Genomic DNA, 25,013 nt, shown 5'->3' with positions numbered 1-25,013 from the left:
CATTACTATTTTTACTAAAGTAACATGAACTTCTTTACTGCTTCAACAAAGGAAAAATATTCAAGTAATTTATTTTAAAAGTTACTTCTTACAAGAACTTCTAGGCTTTGTGTTTTGGTTTGGCTTTTTTTGGGTTTTTTTTGTGGTTTTGTTTGTTTGTTTGTTTTGTGTTTTGTTTTTAGGTAGGCATTCATTTCTGTCTCTTTTAATAACTTAGCTCCAAGTCTGAGAATGAGCGGAAAAAAATGAAGCAATACTAGATATAATTTGAACAAATTTCCATGTATTCTGACAAAATGTTTGTATGATTTCCATAAATTCACATGATATCATTACGGTTTAACACAAGATTTGACATTTGTTGAGGTTCAGGAGGATTTGTCCTTTTTATCCTAAAGTTGTGTTTGCAATCATTCCTATCATTTTCAGTACTGCACTTCTACTATGACTTGAAAAGATAAATGACTTTCAAACAACAATAAAAAATAAGGTAGTAAAAGATCAACCAGTTTTCAAATAAAAAAACCTCCAAAGTCAGGGAATTTCAGAACTAACATATTCTTCAACCATTATAATAATGTTCAACTTTATACCATTTCAACGCCAAGTATGTATTTAGCCAAGTTCTGGCTTCCGTTCAGCAATTTTTTTCAACATGCAAAGTAATGGGAAGCCTAGAATTGGGTATTTTTTCAAATGTTATCCTGGATGAAGTGCCCACTTCTGCCGACCCCTGCAGGAGGAGATAATTGCACTTCTCTCACACTAACAAACTTTCTGTGTGTAAATTATTATTCTGGAAAACAAATACATAAAAAGGATGATGGCCTTCTCAACAAACGCAATCCTGTTCAATGCATGTCTCCACAATCCTAGACAACTGAATGATCCAAGGAAAAACGCTTATGGGTTACCCATTCTTGTTAGCCAGGTCTCTTACGACCTCGTGAGCCAGTATTAGCCAAGTATGAGCTACCATACACTTATCAAGTATCATACATCCTTCCTAAACACTACAGATGAGAATAAAGGCTAGCTCCAGCATTGCCTATGACATGAGAACACAGACCCTAAAAGTATTATCATCAGCAGCATGCCTAAGAGAAAAAGCTTGTCTGACTCTCAGAAGACAAGATCTGTTTACACAGCTAGAACCTGGGAGAAAAAAAAAAAAAAGGAGAGTTTGGATTTTTTTTTTTATTATTTCTTATTTAGACATATTTGATCTTGAATTTTGAAAGTTATATCCATGACGCCTTTTCCAATTTCAAGACAGGAACGCCTGAGAAGTGAGTTTATTAAATACAATTTTTTCTAGTTTGTAAAATAAAGTTTAAGTCATTTTACATCATTCTGCAGAGTGCCTGCTTCTAAAACAAGGGATACTGAATTTAAAAGAATATATGATGTAGGCTGAACTTCAAGTTTTCCTAAAAGCTTCAAGCTTCACAACTTTTTCTTTCCTACAGCACAGAACAATACGGTCAGCTAAACACATCTAGAGATTCTGGTTTGTTTCCCTCCTTTCTTTACAGCAACAGGTATAATTCAGTGCTATAAGAGGGACTATCATCCAGCTGTAACAGGACAATGCCTGTAATTCTGAGTTATTTCAAATATGAGAAACTCATTATCATGGCAGCACAACTTGTCAGTCTCAGAGTTAGGTCATGAGGGGAAGAGTTCTACATTTCTTCACTAGGAACACAAACTCTTCTCAGACAACAGCAGAGCCCCTTGTTTTAGTCACAGCCTTGAACTGAAAACTGTTTATTCTTCAGTTCATCCTAGTAATGACTTTCACTTTTCACTTTGCTATTGGTCTGTCAACACTTCTTCTATAGGCCTACAGACAAGAGATGCAGCACGACTATAAAAGCTTTGCTTATATTCTGCTATATTAAGGCCTCCTTGTTAAGCTGGTGAGTTGTTGGGTTTATTCCCTCCAAAGTAGGAAAAAAAAGGTTTAAAAACCTTCCCTGTGATTAATAAAAATACCAAATATTATTGACTTAAGGCTTTGACTCATTTTGGAGACAGTTTTAGCTAAGATAGCAGAAATTACCACTTTCAAACACCTAACTCTGTCCCTCAGCAAGATATGTCTCCTTTTGCACCAACAAAGACTGACTAGACAATGACTGTGCCACTGCAGTTCACAGTCTGTTATATTTAATACTTGTTTAAATAGTGGTAGTTCAGGAACAGCTAAACCTGCCACAAATCACAAGCCTAACTCAAAAGATTTCAAATCTCCTGAGCTCCCATTCTCTTGAAAAAAAAAGTCCAAGTATGTGTTTTTAGAGAAACCTTTACCGAGGGCTACAATTCTGCATACTGTGACTTACTACTTTTGGATAGCCTGAAAATGCTTGGTTCATTAGAATACATAGGTTTTTAACTTTTTCCCCCCATCATTTTTAACATTTAACATTGGAAAAAGATTTTACAAAATTCAATGCTTTGTGAAATTGCAGAAGCTTTGAAGGATAATTGTAAAAGAACAAATTACACACACCAGTCTAATAATTCATCTAACAGAAACACTGTTACACTGGATTAAAAAAAGAGAGGTTTGTGTTTTTTTTAATTATACCAACATAAATATTCCCCAAATGAAAGCAGTGTCTTCTAAACTACAAGGATTTTAGAAGATGAATATTTTCTAAAATCTAAATTGCTGACATTCACATGGTTGAATGGTAGTCTAGGGCTCTGTAAATATTAAAGACTGAGAAAATTCCAACGAAAATAAATCTTTACACAGTCAGTCAAAAAGCAGTACAAAATAGCAAGAACAAGTTACTCATGAGGGAAAATGGCCACAGCATTCCTCTGGGCTGCTAGTTCTATGCCAGAGGCAGGAAACGTTAACCTGGACTGGCACAGGAGAGAGAATCTCAGTTTCAAACTCTAGATTGGGTTAGCTACAAAAGCTGAGTAAACCACCAAGTTATCTCTGCTTCCATTTCTCCTTTCTTAAAATGGAGGTAACAGTATCACACATAATGCAAGAAAGAAAATTCTTGTCATTGGACATCAAATCATTGCTAGTTTTTCTATAGCATATTTGGATTTGCATTTAAGTGCATTTAAAGACAAGGTTTGAATGTGGCTCTGAATTTTCTAACTCCCTGGGGTTAGAGTTGAATCTTAATACTAATTTAACATAGCAAGTTGCATATTGGAGCAAGGTGCCATATGTCTCTTTTTCTCAGTCAAATGTGAGAACTGAGGAAGTTCTTTTTCCTCTTTGACTTAGCACTTACTGTTATGGATTAACAGATGCCTTTGTAGAGAGAATGGGGTTCGGAACAAAGCTTTGCATTCCTCACACTGGAATGGTCTCTCTTCAGAGTGGGTCTGCAGATGAAAGACAACATGTCAGAGGAAAGGCTCAGGGAAATCAATTAGCTGTCATTACAGTAATTATAGCTAATTTTCTAGACTGGATTCAGGAGGGGATATATCATAGCAAGTTGAAACATCAGGGGATGAAGAATTAAAACAATCACTCTGCCATTATCTAGAATCCTGAAAGTCAGCATAGCAGCTACCTAATAAATGTACCCTTCCAGTCCTCACAAGTGTTACACGAGGTGTGCATGTGAACAGAAACAAATATATAGAATAACCAGGAAAAAAACTAGAAGCTCAGTTGCATTGCTTCATCAGTACTAATACTGGCCGGCCTTAAGTACTTACTAATATGAATAATTGCTTTAAAATTAAACACATGTACACAAAACCCTTTTTCTCAGTTAAGTTTGAAGGTAAAACTGATCTGATGATCTCAAGATAGTATCTAAAATTTGGCAAAGAAAATTTCTCTAATCATGAGACTAGTCTTATATATCCTTGTTTCAGCTTCTTGTATTAAAAAAAAAGGAAAAAAAAAAAACCACATAGAAGCATCAGTACCGAGATTTTTGTTTGCTGTAGAAAAATTCATCGTAGCTGTGAAACAGCCTCAAATCCATAAATAAAATAAAAGGCTAAGCATGGATGAATCTCTCAAACTGCAGAGTTGCTGAAGCAGGTTTCTTTTCTGGAGCTTAGGAAACATCCAGCTTCATTCTACTTTTGTAAATTTCAAAGCACTTTCCCCGTTTCCCTATTAAGTGCTGTCCCACTGCAAATTAATCCATACAATTTATTATCTATCCAATTTCCTACTATTTTTGCAAAGGAAAGCAAGTTTTTAAAGCACCAGTACCTAAACATTGTATTAGCTCACAAGGACCTTAAGTAGAAGCTGCAGTGCCAAGAGGAAAAGGGGATGGACAGTAAGTGTTTCATTATATGCACAAAATTAGGTAAATGGCTTAATTTTGTAGACTAAGGGTAAATATTAGCATAGTATACATTTATATAATCTATTTATGCTATTCATAATACCATACAACATTTATAGGTATCCCTTAAACTATGGAGGAAAAAGGGATTGTGGGGAGTCAGCATAATTATTTAGATATATAGACTCAGGGCTTTGAATGTAGATTGATGTTAACACAAATGTCCTCTTACATACAAAAAACAGTACCAAAACATTAGAGTACTTGCAACGGTATACAGAGGCTTTGGATTCAAAGTCAATTCCTTGACCTCAGCCTATGTCACTTAAAGCAAAAAGGCAACTGAAGCAGCATCAAATGCGTGGAATATATCACACGTTACATGAAAGCTGGTGAATGTTTCAGTCCAGCTTCTACAGGTTTACATCACAGTTTGCATTAGCTGACACCCTGCTTGGGTTCTCATCAGTCAGGCCAAGGATTGACAGGACATGAAGAGACTGAACTACCTTCTCACCTCAATAGGTGGTTCCTCCAGAACAGGGTTGAGACATACTGACGAGACACTGTGGGGAAGCTCGCAGTGCTGCTGTCTGTGCTGTACCTGTTCTGTGGATAAATAGAAGGGTTCAGTCTCTAGGGCTGTCAATCTGGCACCTTTCACGAGCGCAAAATTCATGTTGTTTATTTTAAAGATGCCCTGTTTTTGAACACTCACCACTTGAGTGTTCTGAAGAGCACAGTGATTTGTACAGAATTCCTTCTTAGCACCTCCTTGACAGTTCTCCTAGTCTTTTGATCAAAATACAAGTATTCATCTGCACATCTTAACTTCACTACAAAGAAAAATACCTAACTAGGCACATCCACATGCAAAGGAAACACAGACCATCTGCTTCTTTCGTGAATGGTCCAGAAACAAACTAGGTCTATTACAAAAAGCCATGCAAATCTTAATGAGGAGAGGTATCCCTCCGAACAAGCATATTAGTGCTAATACTGTCCCTTTTTGTCCCACTAAGAGGTTCCAGATCAGAAATGGCTTCCATTCAACCAGAGCAGGGGACAGCCATACGATCAAAGCAACTGAGGATGTGCTCTCATTGAATATTTCATGGCAGCCTTTCCTACCACAGCATTTGTGGAGGCTTAAACCCAGCCCAAGGCTACTTATTCCCAATAGAGAAACTGAGGGAATACAGTTGTTTCAATTCATTATGCTCCCCTGTTGCAAATAACCCTGGATTAACCATAAAACCCTTTAAAATCCTGTGTCTGCTGACCTATTTCTGCTCACTGTCATATGCTCATATTTTATTCTCTGAATTCATCCTCTAATACATGGCAACAAAGGAGCATATGGAGCAAAAACTTCGCTTTCTCCTGTATGGAAGTAATCTCCATTACATGGCACAGAACATGCACCTTAATCCTATCGAACCTGGATGAAAAGTGACTACTTTTATCTGTAGCACAATCCAATACTACATTTGCCTCTTAATTTCAGATACTATTCTCTTCCCTTGTCGGAAAAATGGAACTGTATTCTTCATATGATCGCTCAGCCATATAGTCCGAGCTTTTTCAAAAGACATCTGAGCTAGTTCCACATCGCATAACGCTTCCCAGTGCTGACATCTCCAAGCAATTGGCAAAGCAGGCCTGCACGTGCACCTACACAGAGCAGTGTAGTACTTGTATGCAGAAGCAGCACATCAGAGAGGCACCACAGGAAGACTAACAGTTCCTGCCTCTCAGATCTGTAGCTACAAGGGTGTAATGAGTGTCAAGTTAGGATTCACACCACAATGCTCCACTGAACAGAGCAGGTATACTCTTAGCAACTCCACTGTCTACCTTCCAGTGAAATTCTGGGAAATGTGAAGAATTAATCTCCCTCTGCACCTTTGAAATGACCCAACGTTCACCCACATCTGAAATATGTTTAAAAGCACATTGTGAGAGCCACTTTTATTCTGATACTTTCAACACAAAATCAGATTAAATAACCCCCATAAAGGAACCATAGAAACAGTAGCAACAAGTTACCACCTGAAACACAAAACAAGAATTCAAAGACACAAAATGTATATGTATCCTTTTCCTCATTATAAATGAAAAGTATGTAGCTCTGCTGTAAAAATCAAGAGTTTTTTCAAGCATGTTGCTATCAAACTTGAAAGCGTGTTTTCTGGTAAATGCTGTTGATTTAATTGTTTTTAACTACTATACCCATCATTCCTACTGCAGGTTTCTAAGCTCCCTGCTACTAGCACAGTAACTGCATCATCCTGGAACTCAAAAAAAGCACTGAAATTATTCAGAGTCCAACTTTTCTTCCTCCAAAAGAAAATGAAACCTAGGAGGACATCTTAAAGGAATACACACCTAAAGAACCATTAAAAACCCGAGCTGAAGAAATACATAGAAGTATGATACACAATAAAGGTTTAGATTTCCACTGTTACTGGATTGACACTCCTGTGAACAAGCAAAAGAACTACTGTCCTCTTCCCCTAGTAGTAGAGCAGCCCTCCCAAAAGCATGGCACTTAAAACTATTTTGGCACCCTAAAGTACCATATCCTTGACTTACACCTTACAATTGGTTTTGTATACACATCCATACTCCCCTCCATTATCTACTACCTCTCCTTGTTTACTCAGTGGAGAGAGGCATGTCTAAAAACACAATTCAGGACATCTATGTCAGTCACCTGGCTCTCATGCTCATCCCTCCATTTAGCAAGTGAAATTACAGACCTAAATGTGGATGGGTGAGTATTCACAGCTGTTTGGGTAAACTTTATGTAAACACAGGAATAAGTTTCTTTCATTATAGGACAGGATTGATTTACAGACAGTACTATGTGCAAACAGGTTCCAGAAATAAGTATTCCAACGCGCTTTAAGGAATTCTGTCAAAATTAGGTACTCACTAAATCTGTCTAAATTCTAATATTTTTTCCCATTAAATGGAGCCTCTAATCCTTGTTTATGCTAGTGGTGCTGCTGCTTTAAACACAGAATTGGGTCAAAGTGTTTACTCATTCATACTTAATCCTGAAGTCTGTTTTCAGTTCAAACGCCCTAAAAGTTATCAACTGCAAATTAACATAAGGAAACACGTAAAAAGTATTCATTTAAGATACAGAAGTATCTTTCCAGATAGTATTTTACACATTTTCCTCATAATATATCCAATTTGTGAGATTCTGCCCCATTTTCTTAATAAAGTCTAAAACATAAGATACAATCACAGCATATATGGGAGCTAATCTTGTCCTTCAGCAGGCTTCTGCATGCTTTCTGTTTTAGACAGTCATCACCATTTCATCCTGCGAGAGGCATTATTATTACTCTTACATGATTTATGGCTGAAAGTGCAAGAGATGGTGCAAAGATCCTGTGCCAAATTCCCAGATGGCATATAACACGAGCCAAACTGCGAAAGACTTGTAAGTATGGGTATATCAGTTTCATCAAAAGGGGGAAAGAAAGGGGTGGTATTTAAAAAATGTAAAGAAAAAAAGAATAAAAGAGCAAAGGGTTCCAAATACTGGGCACAAAACCAGACAGGTAATATTTTTCTTTCTTTCTTTCTTTTTAACAGTCTTGTAATTCTGGAACAGCAGTCATGGATATGGCCTTGCCATTAAAAAAAGTAACCCCAGGTTAAAAATAATGACAGGCATTATAGAAATTATGCCAAGCAGATTTGAGCTTAAATCAACAGAAGTGGAGCATCCCTTCATATGTTTATTTTTCAGGTAACATTTTTTCTTATGTTTTAATGCGTGAACACTACCCAGCGCAAATCCAGTATAGTTTGAAAGCATCTGCTGCTAAGTCCAACAATGACTGCAACAGGACTATACTTAGTTTTATTGAAATATGGTATTTTTTTAAAGAACAAAAAATTTGAAGACATTTTAGATCAGTTACATTTTTAACTTGATAACCTAATATTTAAAAAAAAAAAAAAACACAACAAAAAACCCAGAAAAGTCAAAATGGGGATTTGATGCTTTTAACCAAGCAACGGTGATTTCCTTCTGCTTATTTAATTTTTTTTTTTTTTACTAGAATTCAGTTAGCATTTTGAGATTTTGGATATAACAAAGAACACTAAAAAATACATTCTCCGATACTTTAATCCCATGTTTATAAGCATGCCAGAGCTTAATGATGAATCACTTAAAAGGAAAAAAAAAAAAAATCTGCAAATCTGAGGCTGGCAGACCTGTAAATAACAACAGCAGAGTGCTTTACCTTCTTGTGATTCTTGTAAACATTTCTGTGGGCAAATCCCTTTCCACAAAGCTTGCATTTATAAGGTTTATCTTCACTGTGTATTATTTTGTGTGCAGTCACTTGATCAAGTCGTTTGAAGGACTTATTGCAAACCTCGCAGGTGTAGGGGCGTTTTTCTGCAGAAAATGAGTGGGGGACATTTAATCTCCTGTTTATACAGGGGGAGAAGATGAAAGGCAGAGACAGTCATCTCCTCAGAGAGATTTTTGCAATTAAGTCAACCCAATTAAGATTAAACCAATTAGAAAGACATCTAATGCCCTTTATGTTAGACAGTTAAGTCACTTCACAAAAGATGAGCCATGGTGTATCTCAAGAAATTGGCACATTCTTTGCAATAATCATTGCTAAAACTAAATTCTGATTAATTAGCTTAAATCAAAAGAGAATGACTTCAAAGAGGAAAACTCTGTTTCCAGATTACAAATGTGAAAGAGGGCATGACAGTTTAAATGTTTTAAAACTTAATTAACAAAATACATATTAGCTTCCAAAACCAAAAAGTTCCTATGCAAAAGGCCTTTATGCTTCAACTGGTGACTGCAACTTAACTACATTAATGCTCATCCAAAAGTGTCAAAAGCAAGCTAGGAGCCTCTGAGACATAGATTATGTTGCAAGAAATGAGCTTTTGGTGCAGACTGATACCAAGAAAATAGTTCAATTATAAGCCTGTGCAGCTGTAAAAACCTGCATTTTTTTAAACGCTAATGTATTTGACAGAATAGTGTTTGTGTTTCCATTGTGTTGGTTGATGTTTCTAATCACTGGTGAAAGACACAGAAATGCTAGATTGCAGTGATCAGAAATCCTGGCAGAGGCAATTTGTGTCACTGCCAAACCTACGGACAGGCCACTCCCCACTCATAGTGACCTGTTCTGGACAAACATTTGTGTGTGGTCTGTGAAACGGTGTGGAGTATGAGCTGCTTTCCTCTGACTGAAACTATGTGCACATGAGTCCACTAATATATACATATATATATATGTGTGTGAATTAATGTTTCCCTTTTTATCACATCTCTGTCTGACAGCATACCCCAGCTCCCATCCTCTTCTATTCAACACGAAATTTCAACCACTGGTTCTTCACCTCCTCTGTAAGCCAAGTAGCAATCTTTTCCCCCATCCCAGCTAGCTTGAAAAAATAGCTTGACAAAGCAGCAATAGGAAGATGACTACAGCATTACACTTAGATTTTTGAAAGGCTCAGAAAGGACAGCTTAGGTGGTTTCCCTGGAACTCGAGATTTGCTTGAACAGCTCAGGACAACACAGAATTCATAAAGCCTTCTATCAGAAACCAATTCAGGTAAAATTCAACATATGTTAAATACATATACATATATATATATATAAAAAGGTTTGTGTTATTTTTGTACTTTACCTGAATGAGTTATCATATGGCGTTTTAGCTGGTTAGCTGAAATAAATTTCTTGTCACATTCTTGACACTCAAAGATCTCATGGACCTGAAAAATGAGAGTTTAATGATAATTAAATATGTGTCTCAAACAAGATTACACATCTTGCACATACAGAAATTCTCTAACAGACTGTAACTATTTCTTAGCCAGCAGCTATACTAATACTCATGAATATTCTGTGATTTCCCCCTTGGCTAGTCCCTTGGTGAACAACAGTATCTCTCAAAAAATAAATATTCATAATTGCTAACAAAAAATTATCACTAAAACTATATTTAGAAACACAGGTTATGCAAATCCACAATATCAGGTACATTTAAAATATCATTGTTATGAAAGCATTAACAAAACAGATGCAGAATACCTTTTCAGAACATTTCCTTCTAGTCAATAAGACATAAGTAAAAATAATGCAGTAACTACTTCATAACTGCTGTAAGAATTTTAAAAAACAAGTACTATCAAACTCTTTCAGGATTGTTTCTCTTAAAAGCTTTCAGAGGCAAGACAGTGGACGGGCAGCAGTGTCTCTTAAACTGTAAATGCAGTAAGCATTAGCAGGATTTTCAACGTCACAGCACGTAGCGTCATCGAGGACTAAATGTTGGAAAAATAGAAGAGGCAGTTGAGAGCTGCAACTTCTGACACTCAATGAAAAGAAATTCCTGTGTTATTTACTGTTCCCCAAAATCACAACACATACACAGTTCTCCACCTGTCAAGGTTACCATTCATCTCCTGTTCTGTATTACATTTGCCGTCGGCAGCCTCCCCTCAATCTAGTTACAGTGCAACTGAACGCATATTTCAGCTTTTTGGAACTGCAGCCGTAGACCTCAAAAATTCCAGGCAGACATCACATTTCATAAAGCTTTTTTTGAGAACTCTATAGACTTTCTGTAGGAGAATCTAGCAGCTAAAAATAACAAAGGTTTAACACAATAATGAAAAACACTTGAGGACAGCACAGTAAAGAAGCTCAACTAAGACTTCCACTTAAACAGAAAAAAAAAAACCACAAAAAGAGATTCTCCATAAGTATTCTGCCTCACCATGTTTTTATGAAATTGAGCTAAAACCTGAAGATACAAGTAATCCATGATCAGCTTTTCCAAGAACTAATCTGAATTTCAATCTACCACTCCAAGAACTGGATGAGACCAGTTGTTCTCCAGGTACCCAGCCTCCTGAGCTGGAAGCCAGGGACAGGGAGCAGAATGAAGCCCCCATAATCCAAGGGGAAATGGTTAGCGACCTGCTACACCACTTAGACACACACATCTATGGGATCCACCCAAGTGCTATCAATTCTGACTGCATCATCCTGGGAAAAGAAACCAGCAACGCTGGGATTTGTTAGAATTTTTCTCCCCTTTCCACTTACAAGACAGTAGAGCCTCAGTGGAGAGGCCTGGCAGACTATGCTATTCACATGCATATGCTCACTTTTAAGTTTAAGTTCCTGTGAGCAATTCAAATCCAAAACATGAGACACCTATAATTCAGATGTACAAAAGGAACCCTTTGGCAAGAATCTGTATCAATGAAGACAACACTGTCCTCGCTTGCTTACTCATTATTATCATTGTTGAATGACTGAATTTTACATTTTACTTAAACTTCAGAACTTAGTATCAGAATACAATTCAGATGGTGTTTCATTTGCTCTGGCAGTAGACATGACAAACCTGAAGAAAAGAGATTTTAAAACAAACTTTTTCATTCTATTACCCAGTCTCCTGTAAGCTCCTGTACAGCATTTCCTGAGTTGTTTGGGCTTATTTCCCATTATCTCCTGTATTTTACCTTTCTATTATCTACTTTTATTTCTTTACATTGACAGGAAATGGGTGAAAAAAAAAAATCTCTTTTCCTCCCTGTTTCACCTATTATTTTCTTACTGGTTTTACTGTCTGTCTAAATATTTTTGGCAATGTTGGTGATGGATCCCACCCCACTTCCTACAAAAGCAAAGCAATTCAAGCAAACAAAAAGCATGAGTCCTACATGCAATCTTCACCACTATCTGATGTAGGTATGTGAATCCGGAATAACTACTTTCTGGATGTCTTAAAAGAGGAGCCAATCAAGAAGAGGAAATAAAGTTTTGTGCACAAAATCTTCATGGTGATTCTTAAGATCAGTAAGTGCTCAACTGACCTACCAACAATGCTACTTGAAAAGCCTGTTAGTGTGTGCCATAGTGTCTGCACAGAATTACAACTACTGAAACAAAACAAACAATTTAATAAAACGGACACACTAACCATGATTTTTGCATTTTCAGGGCCAACATAAGGTGCACTGATGTGTAAAAATTGTACTTACACGTGGCAAGGCACACCATAATTTGGTCTGATGAGTAACAAAGCATAGCCCTGTTAGTCAAGAAATGCAGGACATAATACAAGCAAGGAGAAAAACAAATTAAAAAGGAGGGGCCCCACCACTTCCTTTGCAACAACATATTTTAATTGATATAATCTATATCCTCAATGGATTCAGGTTATAACGAAGGCATTATTAGAGACTTACAGTTAATCTGATAAACAGTACAATGTAGCTTTTTGTAAAAATAGAGTCTCCTGGGTTTTAGTGATTTATCAAATTAATCTTGCAGGGACTTCCTTTGGGCATAATGGATTCAGAATCTCATATTCATAGTCCATCTGTATTTCTATATGAACCCCCTTATTTCCAACAGATGCTTTTCAAGCTGTTAACCCCTCCTGTTCTGGTTATAAAAGATTACATGCATAAACAAAAAGACATTAAAAATCTGGTTTTGAGGAAGAAATTTTTTTACTACTGCATAACTAAATTACAAATAACACCCTTACTAGTATGTCACAAAGTAATAAGAAAGATTGACTGTATTTTGTACAAAAACTGAAGGCTCATGAACCTATTTTATGGTCTGTATGTATCCTATCATTACATAACATACTTTTAAATTTAGCTTAGTGTTTAAGAATGCTGAAGAACAGCAGGCAACTTTGACTTAATGTTGGAATGCACAAATGATACAAGTACAAACATCTTTGTATTTGGTAAAAGACATATTAAAACTTCAGGAAGATTTTTGGTTTAACCAATTGTGATTACAAAAATAAATAACCACAATAAAATACATTGGTTTTGTAACCATGAAAGAGATCACCCACAGGTTTGCATTACAGCAGCTTTCAAGTGACCTAAGCACCACAGTCTCACATCTTAGCGAAGTCAAAGCCTGCTGTGGGTTAGCCTTCATCTTACTGACCTTTCGATGCTCTTGGAGATTTGTTGCTGAGGAACATTTCTTATTGCACACTGAACACATCAGCTTCTTCCTAGAATTTCCTGAAACAGAAACAAAATACCACCAACATCTTAAAAAGGAAGTGCTAAGAATGAACCTAAATATTTCCACTGAGTCTGTGACTTTTCACAGGTCATTTGACTGACATAAGATTTTTACATTTGTATCCCATCTTCAAAGTGTTACATATCAGGAGCTCTCTGTGGGTGTCCAACAAACCAGTTACTGATGGAATGTAAATCAAGAAAACTAGAACAATAAAGAAAAGAACTCTTCAAATAGATGTTATAACACATCACCAATCCAACAAGAAGAGCACAATTCACAACTAGCAACAACTGACTTTATAACCGAACAGTTGATTTCTTCCAGAAGTCAATACAGGAGTTAGTGCAGCAATGACAAAAAAGATACCAAACTGAAGTCAAAACCACCATTTCCCATTTTTCAGAAAGTATTAAGCATTCTACTATATAAAATAACATATCATTAATGGTCTTCAACTGAAGAAGACAGGGAAACCGTATTAGCACCCGATGATGAATTCAAATCTCATCTAAAATGCAAATTACAAAACAAGCTACAGGTCAGCTACCAGATGTATTTTCCTTCCCTTTTCACAGTTGCTTTAAGAAGTGACAGAGCATTTAATTGGGTTTATCTATTATTTACCTTCTGAAATTCATTTTAGTAACCCACAAAGCTATTTTATTACAAGACAAAGCCACCACAAACCTAATTCTTTGTCTACAATTACATGCCCATGCAAGATATTTCCTAGCTTACATAAAAAATGTTCATATTACATTGAACACTAAAAAGTATGGACACAGAATGAAAGAGGAGGGGAGTACTACTTAGTCAAGCACGGAGGAAGTATGGATCATAAACAAACTCATTGGATGGCTTCCAGCTCAATTTTTTTAGCCTCTCGGCATCCTGTATCTTTCCTGCTCTTGATGTCCTAAAGAATTTATATTATGTTGATTCTTCTTACCACAATGTACCCTGTCAATCGATTGGTTCAATACTTTAATTTGCAGTATAAAAAAAGTACTTAATCTCACATACGCATTTGCTGTTATAAGTATTTATATATACACTGATATACACATAAATACAGGAATATGCTTAGTACTTCAACTTACAAGAACATTAATGAGACCTTTTCAGAGGAGAGAAAGGTGATAGCGAGTATCTGTTCATAGCTTTGCATAACAGGCAACACACACAATCCATTCTACTTTCCCTTGCCTCCAGCTAATACAAGGCAGGAAGAAATTCTAGAAGTGTCCCTCAACAGTAGTAGGTTATTTTCCTTCCTGCACTGACACGAGTTGTGATTTCTATGACTCCCAAGTGGCAAAATAAAAGCTCTGCTCATTGTGCAAGCAGAGCAAAAATATCTTCCAGGCGTCTGCTCTCAGTCATGTCTGGAGTGATCATTCAAGAGAACCGTGGAATTCGTATACCACTACATAACTGACCAAAGCTAAGCCTAAACATTACCATGCTCATGGAAGAAAAAGAATCTTACTGAAGAAATGAGATAATCTTTTATAAGAACGGTTACGGAAGGGTTTCTGTACGCTGTGAGAGTTTGGCAGAGAATAAAGATTTCATGTAATGAAAATCTTACAAAGCCTCTCAGTGCTGTCACCATCAACTAAAGACTTTTCTTTGCACTCTGGTATTCTCCTGTCCCCACACACACTGATCTTCCATTGACATTGAGAGGGGACATGCAGAGAGAGCAGAACGCCAGAACTGAGATCTGCATTGTGGACCCAAGAGCAGTATTTTGCCCTTTCATGAAAACAGAGCGAAGTTTGATTGAAAACTATTGATTCACAGTGCACAGAGATAAAAACACTAGGGCCTAACGGGACCAGTGGATTGTCTGGTCTGGCTTCCTGCACAACAGAGGCCATAGAATTTAATCAATACCCTAATCAAGCCTAATCATTTGTGAAGCATGTCTTCCAGAAAGACATCCCATTGTGTCCTAAAATACCAGGAGATCAAGAACTCGCCACTTCCTATAGCAGTTTGTGCCAGTGGTTGATTTTCCTCACTACTGAAATGTTTTGCTTTATCTATTACTTGCCTAGTTTAAACTTCCCCAGATTCCTATTACATTTTCTGCAGCAGACTAATGCTTCATCTGGTATACAGTAATTTCTCCCTGGGGGAGTAGGAATAGTTACTCTTGCAATTAGTTACTTCTTAATTTTGTTTTTGATACAAATGAATCCATTAAAGAAGAAACCAAAGACAATGTTTACTCTGATTTGCAAATTTAAGGCTAGCAACGTTAGAGGGTTTTTTTTTTCCCTGAAGAAACATTAAACTCTTCCTTACCACTGTGAACATTTTCTTTATGTTTTTTCAGGGCATCCTTACTCTTGAATCTCTTCCCGCAGCTATCTGCCTTGCATATGAATCTGGCATCCCCTCTGCATGCCTCCTTGTGCTGTTCATAACTATATGGGATAGCCATAAAAAAAAAAAAAAAAAAAAAAGAAAAGAAAAAGCAACACATAAATCAGTATCTACAGAAACCAGACACATAGCAAATACTCTGAGCTTAACGCATGCTGCACTACAGAGTTCCAAGGCCACCTCATGCATTACTTACAGCGAATAGGAATGAAAGCATTTGACTTCTTTCACTGTTAGGATTCACATAAACTAACAAGCTTGAAAGGTAACATGCAAAGGGAGGCCAGCAATGATATGACAGCAGTCCAGTAACTCAGACACAAAACCTCGATTCTGAGCTGAAGGAAGTATTGCAAACAGAGCACTGAAAACTTCTTGAAGAGTCTCCTGGGCTGATACTCTCTGTGCACTGAAGTACACTAAAGAAAAATACAAGATAAAAAATAAACAACAAACAAAATAAGGGGAACATTCTACAACTTACACAGGCTTGCAGTATCTAAAAACATACATACAGCTCTACAAATCTTTAAGTAGGTGAGTAATCTATTTCATATATGAAGCCTCCTGGAATTTAGTGGGACTAATCAAATCATAAACAGCAAGAGTCAGGACCATACTGCTGTATCCTCACACAGATCAATCTTACTTTGCCTGATGTAAAAATTTACTTAACTAGCTATACAGCACAAATCCAACTTCCACTATAGACTAGAAGGAACAAGTCTAAGTTCAAAAGAAAATATTTAATTGCCTTCACCAACTATTGCTCTGCTATGTAATCTTAAATATTTCCATGAAAGAACACAGAGCTCATATAGAGCTGCCAGCTCTAGCAATGTTCACGTTATTCAGATGTAAGAAAGATCAGTTTATGACAAGAGCAGCCTTAAGTGCATTCTATGGAATATGAGTCTGTTTCTTTCCAATACAAGAGAGTTAGATTAAATGTACTATCTATAATCACTTAAGCATCTAATGTACTATCTGTAATTAAATGTATAATAAAAAGTAATGTATCTATTTAATTGCAAGCAAAAGAGACATAAACAACAAAAGACAAAAAGTTATGTTTTTGTACAAAGGTATAACTGTAAGGTATGCACCTTTAGTGACAAAACTGCATATTTACACTACCAAGGACAGTAAAGATGTGCTCTTAATCTCATGTCTTTCATGTTTCTATTTGGTTTTTTCCATCACCCAAATATTTAACTAAGCAAATGTGAAGCATTGTTTTTCCTTTTTTTTTTTTTTGTCCTTCTACATCACCATTTACTTTCTTCTAAATCTTACTTTAGTTCTGTAACAACACTCACAGCTTAAAAATTACATCTCCTAAACTACTACATAGGCCACTGACAAAGACCAACAGTTTTGTACCAAATAGCAGCTCTGATCTGGTCTACAGTGTATGATTTTAAAACAAGAAAAATTAGCAACATTTTTGCGATTCAAATTTAAGTCTCCAACAAATACAGGAAATTAACATATTAAAAGACTAACATAAAGGGTAAGGGTGCAAATATATAAGCATAAAAATTAAAGCTTAAATTGTGATTAAGCCAAGAGAAATAAATGATTCAATTAAACTGATTTAAACACTCCTGTTTCTACTCACTGTCTTTGTAGAGCTTGTTTAACAGGGAATTTCTTTCCACAGTTTCGGCACTTAAATTCCTTTTCCTCACTGGGTTTTTGGTGCAAAGTCTGAAGATGTTCAGCTAGAATCTCCTGGCTGGCAAAACTGGATTCACAGTTTGGGCATGCATGGTCCTCTTTACAGGTGAGGGGATCTGCATGATTGGAGGCAAAAACAGCAAAGGAATAGTTTTCAGGGAATATTTTGGTTACATTAAGAGAGACTCTCTGCCAGAAACAGCTTATGCAAAATGGCGTCACAAAATTCACAGAAGACATTGTCTCTGAATGGATTATAGACAGCCTATCTTGAGTGGATTACCATCAACATTATTGAAAATGGATGCAAAATATTAAGTTGGGTGTGACTCAGGCTGTTAGCCTAAATTAGTCATCCAGGTAGTCTCTACTTTGATAAAGATGTGAGAATTCACCAGACAGCTCAGGTCATCTACCTTTTCTTAGACATCTTACCTTAGGATTGGCTGAATAGTTTTATGAAAAGGTTTATTTCTCTCCCATCTAAGTAAGAGAGAAACTACCCCTCTTAGAGCAAAAACTTAGCTTTCATAAGACTATATGTCAGGTGAAATGAATTCCATCTTTAGTTCAAAAATTAATAGTAACTTCTCATGAAATCTACGCTCATTCATTCACTCAGTAATTTACAAGACTGGCTGCTTCTTGTTAGAGAAAGAACAGAACCTCAACTCAAACCAAAATAAAAAGATAAAAATCATACAAGAGCTCACACTAAACCTGGGGAGCCTTCCAGTTCCCCAATCCTATACAGTTAGTGTTCTCTTTGTTACTACTTCTAAGCTCTCAAGTTATCCTGTTTTTTACATATTGCTCACCTGCATTTTTTTCACCAGCTGGTTGCGCTTCTTTGTTGTTGCCACTATCTTCATCTTCCTGGATAACAGTTACTACTTCTTCTTCTTCCTCCTCTTCTTCCATGTCACTGTCCAAGTACCCAATTAGAAGTTCTGTGTCTGTTTCAATATCTTCCACAGCCAGATAGAAAATATTTTCCCCTTCCTGTTGCAAACAGTAAGAAAAAGCAATGAATAATTATGTCAGAAAAAGTAAAATCTAGAGACAAGTATAGGATCCTGAACTAATATTAGCCCTCAACTATGGAAGGGCTTGCTCCATTCCTCAGGGAGCACAATGCTAGAACAGCCTTTCTAAGACTTCTTTCCCAGTGTGGCTGCATGGATAAAGTGCCCTTATATTCTGGAAATATTCTCCTGCCTCACCTGTTAGGCTTTTCCAATATGCACTCTAGCCTAGACCACAGTGAAGGTGGTGTTAAAGTCCTCCTCTCCTGCCACACTCTGCCTGATAAGAACTTCAGAGTTTGAAAATTAAACATTTGAGAAAAATAACAGCATTTAAACAACCAATACAGCTTTAGGTCTGTCCCTTGTTGGCTGCATGAATTATAACTCAGCTTTCAGTAGCATGTTTAGGCAGTGTTATTTTCTCTCTCTCTCCGTAAGATTCCCAGCCCTCGTCATGAACAGACTTTCAACCCTGGTCAGTTATCTTCACTATCAAGTTAACAGGCACATCTCTAAAACACACTTTAAACAACATGATCAATACCCTCTGCAGGTTTAAATCAGTGTGGACTGACAGATCCACAGAAGGCCATAGATCCAGCCCAGATTCTGCATGAGAGGACAAACTACATAATAATAAGCTCCAAAACCTTCTCCACAATGAATAAACATGCTTCCAAACAGATATATAAACTATCAACTTTGTTTTTTAACAGTATTTAATTAAAGTTACCAAGGTTGGCACAGGGGCAGGGGATCTATACCAAAACCAGTTGTCTCCCAACCTGATATACAGAGCTGCCTATTTTTTGTCATATGTGAACCAACTGCATTAGACACTAACCAAAGCGCCAAAGGAGACTCATTTTTATGCAAGGAAAACTTCCAAGTTCTACCATAAATCTTAAAGCTTATCTGATTAACATCCAGAAAAGTTAATTGAAGCTTCTTTTTGTTACAAAATATATGGCTAGATGTAGCATACTTCCTAGCACAAGGGCAAGATAATGATTTTTAATTTTTGTAATATACTAAGATTAATTTAAACTGTCAAGAGGGATGTAGTATTCCTCGAGCTTTAGAAGGTCTGTTATATATTACACAAGATATTTTCACACAAGAATGAAACCTGTTTAATTCAGTAGACTTGATACAGCTGCTGCTTTCAAGGACACACCACTTTTCTGTCCTTATCTCAACAGCAGCATTTGAAAACAAAACAAATTACACATTTTTTTCAAGATACATTCTGCAGTTCAGATATCTATCAGCATGCCACCCTGACTTTTGCATACATCTAGAAGTTGCTGTTTTTCATATGCCTCTGTCAAGTTGCAGAGACCTTTAATTTACTACAGTCTAAATTCAAAACAAATCATGTACTGAAACTCTTGACACGAGTTAAAATAAAAGGTCTTTCTACACTCAGTCTCCACTTAAACAGGAAAAAAATCACTGGGGTAAACCTCCAATACATCACTGTTTAGGACAATATTATTCCAAAAGCAAGACAACCTTATAAATGGAAGCACATACCTATTACTGGCTTGCCAAAATAATTTACAAAAGAAAAAAATTTAAAAAAAGAAAAAGCCATGTATCCCAGGCCCAAATAAAGTCCCAAGCTTACTCATTAAAGAACCAAATAGCACCCCTTTCAATTAGATCACACGTGACACATCAGTAGATCTGGGAGAACAGCAACCAGAACTAATTATTCAGGTTAACCTAGACCAAGTGCATAAGACCAAGCTCTTATCAATACTGCTGCATTCTCACCATGTCTGAACTTCCCTTACATGCATCTGGGGCTTCTTTCATAGCTCTGTGGCTAAAAAGATCCTGGTTCTTTCTCATTTGTGTACTTTTAGTTAGTAAAAAGATTAATGGAATAAGTACTAAGGACTCTCAATGCTCGAGTGTTCTTGGTTGCATTTGCATTGAAAAGAAATTAGCTTTGGTGCCAGCCCAAACTAAAACACAGCTCAAACTCCTTTCTCCCCCAAGGCTAATTTGTTCGGCTTTTCCAGCCAAACAAGTGCTAATAGTCAGGTATTCAGAACTCTAATTAATCCAGATATACCCACACTGTAGTAGCTCCTCAAGGCAGCATTTTCAGTGAAACCAATGGAAGTTTTTCAGAAACCACAAAGGAATTTAAAATTTCTGCCTCCACCAGCAGCACCTGCATGAAGCACATTTATCTATATGCATGCAGACACAGTGAACATAGTAAGAAATCTTTCGAATAATTTTAATATTCCTCCCATTTTTAAGAACACATCTGCAGTCGTTCCACCTGCCCATCTGCTTAGGCCATGCTGGTTGTTTTGCTATCAACATTCATTTGCAGCAGACCACAACGGTCCTTGGGAGAAAACTCCAAGTGCTGGTCATGGTGGCACCACAACCTCCCTTCTCCCTTCTCTATTCCTGGTTTATTATTCCACTTTGCTTCTCTCACCCCCTGCCTTCACTTTCATCTTTTTCTTAAGCTATGAGCCACACTGACCTGCTCCACAAATAGTTTTCTTGTTCCAACAGCTCTTGCTATCACAGAATCAACCAGGTTGGAAGAGACCTCTGGGATCATTGAGTCCAACCATTGCCCTGACACCACCATGTCAACTAGACCATGGCACTAAGTGCCATGTCCAGTCTTTTCTTAAACACATCCAGAGATGGTGACTCCACCACCTCCCTGGGCAGCCCATTCCAATGTCTAATGACCCTTTCTGAGAAGAAATTCTTCCTAATGTCCAACCTGAACCTCCCCTGGCGAAGCTTGAGGCTGTGTCCTCTTGTCCGTATCGCTAGTTGCCCGGGAGAAGAGGCCAACTCCCACTCCACTACAGCCTCCCTTCAGGTAGTTGTAGACTGCAATAAGGTCACTTCGGAGCCTCCTCTTCTCCAGGCTAAACAACCCCATTTTTGCTCCACTACAGGCACGTCTCCCATTCAGATTCGTGGCTTTTCCATACACACCTTCACGTGTGCTTTGTAAGAGAGGAGGCTGAGAGGGAACAGGGGCCAAGAAGCATTGACAGCCCACCAGATTTTCATCCAAAAGTGTAAGGCACATATGTCATCACTCCTGAAAGCTGGAAACACAGGAGAAGGAGGAAGTAGATAGTCTTGTGTTACCTGAGGGAGAGTAGGGCTTTTCCATCCTCCAGAGCTCGATCAGCTGGCTCCAACCCAGCCTGCCTAATCCTTACCAAGTTTCCCCGTGTCCACAACCACTCCTTTTAACACGCTACCTGGCTTCCCTTTACATGTGCCTCTCTCCTACCCTGCTCCCCATCTAAAACAACATAAGTAGATGACAACATTTACTTTAAAAGTTACTATCTATCATATAATGCTAAAACACTTATTTTTTTCCTTCCCAGACATTTAAGAAAAAATTGTAGTGCTAATAACAAATGCCATATTCTGAATTTTTACCTCATAACACAGTATCTCAGCAACAAAAAAGCACTTCGTGATAGCAAAACTTGAGAAGAGAGGCCCTTAGAAATCCATGGAGAAATAAGAATGGTAGATCTTTTTGAACCTTAATATCACCACTTTATGCACCAGCTTAGTACTAAGAGAGCCTTAAATCAGAAATTAGTGATATTTAAATTAAAAAAAAAAAAAATATTCTGTAACCTCAGTGCTGAAAGGGGTGTAAATAAGTTTCACACTCACAGTTGCCTAGTATTACTAAGGTTCCTACTGCAAAATTAAAAAAAAAAAGTAACAGGTATAGTTTAAGGAATCTCATGGAGAAAAAGACTTATTTCACTCTTCAGAAGCTTCTCACTTCGAATTCTTCAATAACAGAATACATGAACAGCACTAGTATGTATTCAACAACAGATAAATGCAAATGATCCTGGAATTAAAAAGCTCTCCCGTTTCTTACAAAAAAATCAAGAACTGAGCAGATTTCTAGTTCTCCCCTCCGAGCAAGCTGGAAGTCAACAACTATGTTCATGTTCCTTCTTACATTGCACAGTAAATTAATCTTTCCTTTGCAGCACTCAAGCCACTAGTAAATTTCAGGCAGTCCTGAAAACTGTCCTGTAATATGTAGATTTATTAAGCAGCCTAACACACTTTGTGCTCACTTTCCTTGTATCTTCTTCTCTCACTCCTGCTTTTTAGATGGTCCAGTTTTACTACACTTCTTACAGAGCTGTCTCTCACATACTAATCTTCCTCTGAAGACATTTACTGTTACCGCACAGGGGTTTTTTACCTCAAGATCAACCAGGACGTCATTGAATTATGCCACATTAACACACTTCTGTGAAATATGACTTTAAACCCCTCTACTGCCTCACAGTAAATATCCTCCTTCACATTCGTTTTTGCTGTTCATTATTCTAACCCACTGTTTTCTAAGCTACAGCAGACCATCTCAGTGTCTTGCTTGCTCATGAAAAAATATCTGAATTTAAAGTTCTAGCTGGCTGCAATTCTGTTTACAAAACAGTTTCACAGTTAACAACAGGATCTGTTTTGCACAGTAATCTCCAGCGAAGAGTGTTTAATAAAATTGCAACTGACAAACAGATAAGCTTATGCATTCTGGATAAAGGAATATTGAAAATATAACACTCTTCCAGTCTAAAAACTGAAAAAACAAAACTGTGGTATTTTTGATAGGAGTCATTTCCTTTTGACTATGATAACTACAATGCTTTTTTGCTACTTATCAGAAGTCATAGCTAGGAATAGCCCAGGGCAAAAGAGATTACAATTCATACAGTTTCTGTTAATGCAAAAGTTGTCATTCTAAAGCTCCTTTAAATATAGTAGAGGACTAAATCAATTACTACTTCAAGTAAGTCAGAGAAGCCTCCAGAAATTCAGCTGTGCAAAATGGTCAGAAAAGCAATTTGGTACATACACAGATACTCTCCAACCTGTCCGTCGTTCTCTAGCAGCCACACAGCGGTATTACTCACCACACAGCTGTTAAAAATAATTCCTGTCCCTTCCTAGTCAAAGACAACCAGAACACCACAGCTGCCCCCCCCAGGAGGGGAGTCAGAACTCAGTGCCCAGAACACTCCCCACACCAGCACCAAGAGCTCCCACCAGAACCAGGGGTTTACAAAATATGTAGCATTACAGGGAGAATAAAAACAACGAAACGCACACAAACAATCCACCACCCCCCTAAAAAAAACCAAACAAAAAAAAAACACCAAACTTATTAAAAAAAAAAATCCCGTGCCCTCTTAGTTGCTTTTTCACCACAGGAAGCATTTTGCAGAGTCTAAACATGATCATTGGGTACAATCGAGCTATGATGAACTAATATTTGCAGTCAACCCAGGATGTGGTTTAATTTATTTGTATACAGGGACATACGCATTCACTTCATCTTCTTTTAACTGAATACCGAGCACTAGGCAGCAAACAGTAAACTGATTATCAACCACTTTATTTCAGAGAGGAGATTATAACGTTTATCACTACTAGAGTGACGCCATCAGGATAGGAAATGTTCTCAGTGTAGACCAAAAAGCTCCTGTTGGAGTGTTTGGAGACTGGAAAGAAAACTATTGGGCAAAATAATTAGTGGAAATTAGCATTAGTGGCTATAAACAAGGAAATTATTATTTTCCATTCACATTTTTGTTAGCTCATACAAAGTCTCCTTGCAAATTGCAGAGGGGCAGCTGTGAAGCACACAACCAGTGTTAAGTTCTTAACCATTTGTAGAACAGACGTAGGACAAGCAAGAGAAGCCCCTGTTCTACCTCTGTGGCTTACTTTATTTTCACATTTCATAGCCTAGCATCATTAATCTTGGTCAAATATTCTCCGTGAATCAATTTCAGCTTGCGAGATTCACTGCTAAAGATACACTTTAAAGAGTAAGCAGTAGAACTGAGAGAGAAAAATCAAATACTTGTTTAAAAATTCAGCCAGCCCCACAAAAATCTTCATAAAATACAAACGTCTGGAGAAAATTTACATTTCACAAGGATAATTATAATGTGCTGGTTAGAACACAAAGTCTCTAACCATCTCTAAATATTCTATTTTCTCCTCTTAGCAAATTAGCCCTTTCTATAACTATGCAGACATATTCTACTTTATTATGTAATATGTAATCATTCAGTTGGTTTAAGATTAGGAAATTTTTTTTGTTTGATGTCTAATCTGTATTACAAATTCTTTTATTTTTTAAATTATTTTAGCTACTTGTTCAGCAATGTAATTTTTTTTTCACAGCCACGTTGAGTAATGATAATGAAGCTAAAACAACTGCACTGATGTAATTCATAACTTCTTCCACCAATGTTTTGCCCACTGATTTCACAAAACAAAGTGCTACTGCACCAAGTGGCCTTAAATCTGCTCATCATTAAGGGAAAGATTGTGGACTTAAAATACTGAAGGATTTGTGGGCTTTGTTGTTTTGTTTTGTTGGGTTTTTTTTCCTAAAGGAAAATCAGAGCTTTGGGATTTGCATCTCCATCTACTAAAGTGAGATCAAACCCTGCAAAGAAATATGTGCATATC

The 25,013-nt window shown here is 37.1% G+C and overlaps 1 protein-coding gene across 4 annotated transcripts in view; it reads right to left on the bottom strand.

Annotated features, from left to right (window-relative positions):
* The window catches only part of PRDM5 (PR/SET domain 5), a 79,681-nt gene that overhangs the window by 36,881 nt on the left and 17,787 nt on the right, over positions 1–25,013 (bottom strand). For 2 of the 4 annotated variants that reach the window (XM_068403815.1, XM_068403816.1), the window contains exons 4-10: positions 18,276–18,459; positions 17,399–17,573; positions 15,697–15,818; positions 13,297–13,376; positions 9,995–10,079; positions 8,567–8,724; positions 3,270–3,363 (exon numbers count right to left, since the gene is read on the bottom strand). In XM_068403815.1, coding sequence (XP_068259916.1) covers positions 3,270–3,363; positions 8,567–8,724; positions 9,995–10,079; positions 13,297–13,376; positions 15,697–15,818; positions 17,399–17,573; positions 18,276–18,459 — 898 coding nt within the window. Of the gene's footprint in view, positions 1–3,269; positions 3,364–8,566; positions 8,757–9,627; positions 9,632–9,994; positions 10,080–13,296; positions 13,377–15,696; positions 15,819–16,103; positions 16,197–17,398; positions 17,574–18,275; positions 18,460–25,013 lie in introns of all 4 variants that reach the window. The other 2 variants (XM_068403813.1, XM_068403814.1) reach the window with 2 other exon arrangements.

Source organism: Nyctibius grandis, chromosome 6 (assembly GCF_013368605.1).
Source record: "Nyctibius grandis isolate bNycGra1 chromosome 6, bNycGra1.pri, whole genome shotgun sequence".
Lineage (NCBI taxonomy): Eukaryota > Metazoa > Chordata > Aves > Nyctibiiformes > Nyctibiidae > Nyctibius > Nyctibius grandis.
Note: the sequence above shows the minus strand (reverse complement) of the source record. Positions and strands in the feature narration are given on the sequence as shown.